Source organism: Brassica oleracea, chromosome C4 (assembly GCF_000695525.1).
Source record: "Brassica oleracea var. oleracea cultivar TO1000 chromosome C4, BOL, whole genome shotgun sequence".
Classification (NCBI taxonomy): Eukaryota; Viridiplantae; Streptophyta; class Magnoliopsida; order Brassicales; family Brassicaceae; genus Brassica; species Brassica oleracea.
The window spans coordinates 24,141,729-24,150,327 of NC_027751.1; the positions used below are offsets into that span (position 1 = coordinate 24,141,729).

At 31.6% G+C, this 8,599-nt stretch overlaps 1 protein-coding gene across 3 annotated transcripts; it reads right to left on the reverse strand.

The window, feature by feature from the left end:
- Positions 1 to 3,455: 3,455 nt before the first annotated feature.
- Positions 3,456 to 5,252, reverse strand: LOC106341134. 3 transcript variants are annotated; one of them, XR_001269565.1, is made up of 5 exons: positions 4,741 to 5,252; positions 4,439 to 4,527; positions 4,234 to 4,311; positions 3,924 to 4,113; positions 3,456 to 3,775 (listed from the first exon to the last, which is right to left on the reverse strand). XR_001269565.1 is itself a non-coding variant. In XM_013779956.1 (5 exons), the coding sequence occupies exons 1-4, from the start codon at positions 5,145 to 5,147 to the stop codon at positions 4,284 to 4,286; spliced, it is 345 nt and encodes a 114-aa protein (XP_013635410.1). In that variant the 5' UTR covers positions 5,148 to 5,252; the 3' UTR covers positions 3,456 to 4,113; positions 4,234 to 4,283. The 3 variants fall into 3 exon arrangements, 1 of the variants encoding a protein (XP_013635410.1); XR_001269566.1 differs by having other exon boundaries at positions 3,865 to 4,113; XM_013779956.1 differs by having other exon boundaries at positions 3,456 to 4,113; positions 4,741 to 4,765; positions 4,945 to 5,252.
- Between the last annotated feature and the right edge of the window lie 3,347 nt (positions 5,253 to 8,599).

The window sequence follows — 8,599 nt, forward strand, 5'->3', positions numbered from 1 at the left end:
AGAAGTATGTGTTTCTGTTAAAGGCTAAAGGGTCGTAATTCATCTTATGCTTCTCATTGAATTCGACTAACAAGTTTGAATTGTGTTTTGGAGAATGAAACTGAAACTTTGGGGGAGTAAATTCAAAATTTAGTCATGCCCTATAGTTCCTAACCGCAGCTTTTGTTATACATGAATTTTCTTTTCGGAGAAAGAAGTTGCTTTTGGTCAAAGGTAGACTCATGATTCATTCATTCATACTGCCTTTCCGTTTTTTAGTCAAAGTGGGTCGACCACAATAATATTTGAAGAGTTGTCTATCAATGAATTAAATGGAAATTTGCTAACAACAACCAAATATTCAAATTAAACATAAAAATAACTCTCAAATTCAATCAAATGCAAAACCAACCTAAATAGATAGTAAAAATATTATTTAACCCTTATGACCAAACAAAAAATTATTTTACGATTATGTCCTTCGTAAGTCTAAACATAACAAAAGAAGTCTAAGAAATTGTCAACCTCTTAAGAAGTTTACTATGTAAACTCATTATGTAGTCTACATCGTAATTTGATCTGATAAATTATTTTTCTAAAATGTATAAAAGAATTTTTTGTGAAATTTTTAATTAATCATAAATATAAGGATTAATATGAAGTTTATAAATTAAAATTTTATATAACTGAAAATTTTAAAAGAATATATATTGATTTGATAACCATGTGTTAGACAATATTTATTGTTTAGCAACAAAAGGTTCTAAGGGTTATATTTTAGATTGAGATTTTTTTTTGGTTTATTGACTTAAATTTGAATATTAATGTTGAGTAGTTTATATTTTAAATATTTTTATATCTGATACAATAATTGAGAATTTTTTATCATAAATAGAAATTTTAGGGTTTGAGATTTTTGGTTTATGGTATAGTAGACCTATAATAAATTCTATTGCACTATAGACGTCTTTTTGAGTCTTCTTTAATTAGTGATTACAAAAATATTATTTTAAATTAAATTTAGCTCTTTATAAATAAAAATCGGAAATCATATATTATAACTCCTAAGAAATAAAGAAATAAATTTAGTAAATCATACGTTAAAATTACTAAAACAATAAATAAAAAAAGAACCAATAAAATAATCTTTGTAAACTTACAAAGAAGTTTACTCACCGGTAGCAATTTAATCTAACCAGATTTAACCAGTTTAATTTTAACCTAACCGAACTTAAACCAAATATTTTTAACCTAACGTGAAATCATGTATTAAAATTATTAGAATAATAAATAATGAAAAAAAAAATTTATATATTAATTTTTCTAAAACAATAAAGAACAAAAAATATTACAAAAATCAAAATAATTTTGATTAAGTTTAGTTTTTGTATGAATAAATTAAAAATTTAAGCTCATATATTAAAATTATTAAACAACAATAATGAAAATATCATAATAGACTTCCAAAAAAGTCTACTAAGTAGACTAACAATAAAGTCTACTCTAAAATTTTAATTTTAGTAGATTTCAAATGAAGTCTATACTATGGTAAATTTTAACCTAGTTGCAATTTTTGTCTCCCTATATTAATGAAATTTACGCAATCTCTCTCTAAAATTTCATGTAGGTCTACAATTTGGTTTAGTTTTTGCAATTGAAAAATTCACGGGTAGGCTTATTAGTATTTACTTTAAAAAAGCTGTGATTTTATACGTGTAGGCTTTCTTTTCAATCTATATTTTGAAAATGTTAATTTTTGCAATTAACCAGAATTCATCCAGGAATTGACTTTCAAAAGTAGGCTTCATATGCAGTCTACATTTTTAAATATTTTGGAACAAGTTAGTCTTTACAATTGACCAAGTTTGAGTTTTTACAAGTATATTAAAAATATTGAATATTGCGATAACAAAAATGTAAATATATATATGTATAACTAACCGCAATAACCTTATTGAATATTGCGATAACAGTGACAAAAAAAAAAAAACTAACCTTAAATTGTGTGCATTTCCAAAGAGTTGGAAGATCACGCGGTATGCATTGAGAGTTCTCCAACAAATTTCATTTTTTTGAGAAAATTATATGTTTGTTAAGAGCATAAAGAGTGGGAGAGTATGTCACCACTTGCTTAGATCGCTTAATGAAAAAAGAGAAAAGCATATTTTACACATATATATATATATATTAATAATTAATATATTTATTATTAGATATGAATAATGTTTTTTTATTTATTATATATATTTTATTTTCTATAAAATAAATTATTTTATGTGTAAAATGTTGAAATATTATATAACTATAAGTTTGGATTAGAAATGTTTAGTCATCAAATATTATTTATCTATATATTTGTTTTCAGTGTTTTTAATATTGATTCTATTAAGTTCTATTTTCACAAATTTATAATTTAATTTAAATTGTCATATCATTTGTATTAATATATAATATATATTGTAACTATATAAATTAGAAAATTGTATCGTCTAAAATTGGTTGTATTTAATATCCAGAAATATATTTAAGATGGTAAACATAAACCTACAAACAAAAAATAAATAAAAATTGAAAATATGATCAATTATTTTTTATTCACATGAACATTTAAACGTTTTCCATTTGGTATCATTTTAGTTCTTACCCTGCTATTTATTTTTTTGATAATATACACATTATATATATATATGTATATATAATAGTCTAGTTGATGCTAAAATGAAGATATTAATAATAATAAAATGAAATATTATTTTTTAAAATATATATAATTATATCATATAGTTACTTTTAGACCTAAACTTAGTTTTAAGGAGTAGGATATTTTATCTTCATATTATAAAATAATGGATAAATTCTTATGTTTTTAGCAATTCAATCAGAGAATTATACAACTAAATTATATCATCCAGGCCTTGTTAGCTTATTTCATATGCCTTTGTTAGAAATTACTTAATCAGAACACGTCATAGCTCTCGAGTCTAAACTATCGTGGTTAAAGCAGGATTCGCTGAAACGAACAACAAAGTTCATGTTACAATGTTACCAATGGCCAAACCGTGATGAACGTTGACGATTGTTGCAGTGGCGGATGTTGATGATATTGTGGAACCGGTGAAGAATTGACATGTGTAGGAACTACAGTAAGTAATACTGAACGCGTAAGGATTTTTGTCGAGCCATTGCACGTGCTTCTTAGCCGGACAGTTATATAGTTTCTCCTGATTGCATTAATAGTTCTTTCTAAATTTTGACTAAACTCATTTAGAAATCAAAAACCGAAGTACTAATCGGAATGTTCACCACGTATTGTGATGTTTGTAAGAAAATGTGTATTTTCCTTTAGTTTTCCCTTACCTAACGGTCCCATATTCATGTTTCCATCCATCTTCGACTGTGACTAAAATTTTTACCAACAAAAGCAGTTCTAAAAGATATAATAAACAAATGTAATATATTGTAAACACTGCATCATTTTTTAAATTAAGCAGTCTAGAACCGAGAATTTACTTCTGGCCGTAAACATTTTTTAAATAATGAATATATGGCTCTTGCTTAACGAATTTACAACATCGCCGCCGCTACCAACACCATTTGCTACGTCTCAGTTTCTGGTTTTGTTCAGGATGATTTGGTGCGAAAGCGTTCCTCCTCACAATAAGGCTTTTCATCTAAGCGTGACTGCTTGAGCAACTTGATCACATGTGTCACTATTTTCTGTAGCGACTCTGTGTATTCATCGCAGATTTCACAATCAACATATTCTCTCTCGACCATCGTGTTATAGAACTCCAATCTAGAGAAACAGAGGGACAGACTTCAATGTAGGACACAATTTGATAATCAAGCAAACTACTTATCCAGACGATCATATAATCATTGTACCTCTTTCTTGACCAGCAAGATTTACTCATTGTTGTGGAACATAGGCATATTTTACTTACATAAGCAGAAGCCAAAACACCCAATGCATCGCAAGTTTGCAAAGATCATCTTCCTCTTCAGGAACTCTATATCTGGTTTGTTCACCTGCTTCTCTGGCCGTTGGTCTGGTCACCGCGTAGAACCATATCCTCTTCACCACCTCCAAAAATCCTTAATCCTTGAAAGTTCTTCTTGTTTCTCTTCTTCTTGCTGCTTCAGCGATAGTAAAAAGTTAGTATAATCAGGATCCTTGTATCTCCTAATCTATTGGAGGTGCTTTTACTCCTACAAACAACAAAAAAGCAAGGGCCAGATGGCGTTTATTTAAACCTTTTTCGAGGCATGGGCAGTCTTAGTTTGAGTCATGGCATACATCTCCTTTAAGCTTCCATCTCAAACTCAGATTCACTACACATTTAGATATATTCTCAGCACCAAACAAAACCATGACAGCAAGAGAAAAAAAAACAGATTCAAGATGAAGACAACTCTGAGTGCTCTCAGTTTTCTGGAGAATAGATAATCAAGAGCATACCTGATTATAGGCCAGGGAGTGGAAACTGATGAATCGTTCAGACATATTAGAAGTTTGATGAAAAACCCAAGAATAGTGCTCAGCAACAACTGCACCATAATCCATTAAGTAAGTATAAGAACACTTGGACTACATTTAAAAAACACAGAACTTAACTATATTAATGGAAGAACGCCCACATCACGGAGATACGATACGTAAATAAGCTTAGACTTCTAAATAAACTAAATCACTTGGAATGCAGTACCAGGGTGCAGATTAGTTAATAAATGTTCAAAATTACAGAAAGAAAGAGCAGATACCTTAACAACTTGGTCGGGTGGAAATCTGTAGCAGTGTCTTAAAGCTTAAACTCGGCAGAAAAATACCAACAAAAAGGGAAAAAATATGTTGTTAGAGCCCAACCCAAAAAGATAACAAAACATCAAAACTGTGATCTCCCAGGTTGCAATGAAAACGCTTCCTGGATTTCAAAAAAAGTGCGATTAGAGTATAAAACAGAGCACCTGTTTTCTGTTTTCGGTATGTCTTTTCCGTAGGTTGATCTAATAAGCTCGAGTCGTATTTTAATCGATAGTATTAACCCGCCAGTGAATTTGGCGTCAATTTCGGCCGAGCATTGGAGCCCCAAATCCATTTTCTCTATCAATGGAACCGATGCTAGTCCTCGCCGGCATTTTGGTGCTCCCTTCGCCGGATTTGTTTCCATTGAAGCGGTGTATTTGCTGGGATATTAGTAAGATAATACGTAAATAGGGGAGGCTTGAGATTCATGGGAGTATATATATATGCTGAGTTTGGTTGGAGGTGAGGCGTTTGGGTGTCACATGGAAGGTGAGGTTTTGAGGAGCTTTGATGTCCGAGCTTTGAGTACCATCATTAACGCAGGGTTCTTAGTACATAGTTCGGAATATAAAAATCCGACTCTTAACTTTTAACTCTTAAATCTTTTATTTAAGAGCCGATTCTTAGCATTTTTAGTTAAAAATTAAGAATTGAATTCTTATATTCAGCTAAAAACCCCGTGCTAAGAACCCGTTAATGATGCTCTATAGAGGACGACGTTATACATAAGAATAAAGACGGAATTGAATTCTCTGACTTGATTTACATTAAAATATGTGGGGTTGATTCTACGGCTGCTAGGGTTAGCTGATGAAAATGAAGCTGAGAATGTGGGCGTAAAGTAGATTAATTTCATTTGAAGGTGATGGGCTGAGATGGGCCTCGTCAGATTGTCATTTGTGTGCATTGCATTAAAGCGTGATTACATTAAAACGTGATAAAAATTAAGTTTGTTGAAATATTAGCCGACGTGGAAGTTTGGTGAATAATTATAGGCTGATTAATCAAACATGGATGATTGCTGCAATATTAGTGGTTGATTTTTTCATATGACATAGACATGCTAAGAGGACTTCATATTCCCTTTTTAATATTGTTAGATGACTTTTCTACTGTTATTATTATTACTAAAGATAATTATTTGGTTTTAACGAATGACCATTAAAAGTTTAAAACAATAAGAATGAAAAGTAAAATCATAAAAGAATAAAATAATAAAAATAAAGAAGAATATTTGTTATTTATTTTTTTCTTCCCAAATTTTGTTAAGAATATTTATGTTCAATTTTTGTTTATAAATATTGTTACATTTTTGGTTCGAAGATGAATTTCATTGTTCTCCTCATTCATTTGACATAAAAAAAAAATTAAAGCCTTTAAAAAATTTAATGCATATTTTATTAATTTCTTAAATTTCGGAAGGAAACAATCAAATTAATCAAGGAAACACAGTACATATCGATTCTTAATTAACCGGTTCTAGCAAGCGTACTCACACAAACAAAGACGAGTGTTACCAATGGAATTACAAATTCCATGTCCACCGTCATGCGATTGTGCGCAGTTCGTGTCACAGCAACTGTCCGAACACTGTTCATTGCATAGAGTAGTTCCACTGTTGCAAGTGGGCCGTGTCGGGGGCGACGGAGGTGTAGGAGGAGTACATTGGTAAAAGCACGTGCATAATGCCACTCCAACACTACGGTCGCAGCTGCTTTCGCTTGATGGTCCGTGCTTAGTTTTACATTTCTGGTCGCAGTCTTCACAAGTGCCTAGACCATCTCTGCACAAATTCCCTTGTGCCTCAATCATAACTGTAATAACACATACAGACAAAGCATAAATATTTGTATAAAAATAGACAAAGCATAAATGTTCAAGAATGATTAGACATTACAAGAACAAAAAGCGTATAAGATATTAAATATGTTAACTGAATCAGAGTGAGAACTTGTAAAATTGTATAGGTATATTATACCCCCAAAAAAAGGAAAACGAAAAATAGAAGATGTAATATACCTAACGCAGACATGATAAAGAAGGTGACAAATAATACATAAGAAATTGTCCTCTCCATTTCTGATAAAAATGAGGAAAATGTGTTGTGCTATTCCGTTAACAGAGGCTAAGTATATATACAGCAGTCATGAGATTCACAATTAATACAGAGAATCATGATATGTATACTAATTATGTCAGTAACTATGGTGTATATTCGGCTTTAATTGGTGATCTGATTAGAGGAAAAATAAGGAAAACGTGATGCTTCTCTAAATATACACCTTTTAAGAAGAATTAATACTTTCTTGGCGCTCACTTTCCACAGATAACCATTGTTGCTAAACCGGTTTAATCAATGTTTCGAGGTAACGACGTCGTTTTTGTCATTGCGTCCTCACGTTACTTTCTTGGCGCTTACGTCACATCCGACAGAACCATCGAATACTGAGAACTAATAAAAAATGTGATTTTTATAGTAAAGTTGTACTTTTCCCCCGGGATGTCATTGTCACTTGTTTGTTGAGCGATAAATTGCTCTCTGCGAACATCCACACGCTGCTATCGACGAGCTTTGTTGCTTCTATCAATATATATATATAACACTTCTTCTATAAAGTGACAAGAGTTTACTAAACTGGATTAAGATCAGGTGAAATCTTATGTTTCTTTCCTTAGATTAAAGTTCAAACGTGGATTGATGGTTGATTCTGAAGATGAGGAGTTTGTGGGCCTCGGTGCGAGATTTGGGAGGCGAATAGTGTCCAAAGAGAAGGACGCTAATCAAACTCACCTTGTTTTAGCAAATCCTCATGATTGTTGATTTGTTCACCGCTCAAGGACAAGGTACAAAGTTATGACTGGAATCAATGCATTTAAAACAAATTTGTGATGTTGAAAGTGAATACCTAAACTACCTGTTTGAATCTTTGTTAGCTTATTGGAGACGTTGTTATTGTGGACCGGGGAAACTGTCCGTTAACTGCTAAGGCTAATAATGCAAAGGCGGTGGTGCCTCTGTTCTGCTTATCGTTAATAACCAGAAAGGTATGTTGATAACCCTTTTTTTGTGTTGAAACTGTCTAGTTGCTTTCATGCTTACTACTGCAGACAATGCCCTATATATGGTGCTCTGTCTCATGTTCTGTGTTCACTTTTTTAATCGTCTTTCTTGTATTTAATGATTGTTTATATGTTTATTTGATAGAACTGTACAAAATGGTTTGTGAACCGCGCGAATGAAACGGATTTGGATATAAAGATTCCTGCCGTCATATGCTCCCTCAAGATGCTGGTGCAACCTTGGAAAAGATGCTTATTAACGGTTCAAAAGGTACGTCATCTTGGAAATGATAATCTGTTCAGAAAAGGTGTGGCTATTTTTTCATTTTATGTCTATATTGTTGTGAAACCTAAGTCGAGATAGATGTAACTGTATTAGCTATATATATGCATGTATTACTATTCTTTGTGTGTGTTGTTTAGAAACGAGAAAGAGATATAAAGACTATAAGAAAGAGAGCTTTATTATTTCATGTACTGTTCTTATTTTACAAATGAAAGAGAAGAACCTTTTATATAGGGTGATAAGTCGGTCATGTCAACCGACTCAAAAAGAAAAAAACAAGACAAGAAGATAAGCATTATCTTCTAAATAGATAATCACAAACATTATCTTTAACATTCCCCCTTGATTATCTACTTTGTATTACGTAGTGCCTCGTTAAAAACCTAGTCATGGAAAAACCCATTGGGATAAAAACCATGACGAGAGAAAATAGTACACTGCCGTAATCTCCCCCTGAGAATAGTGGGCAT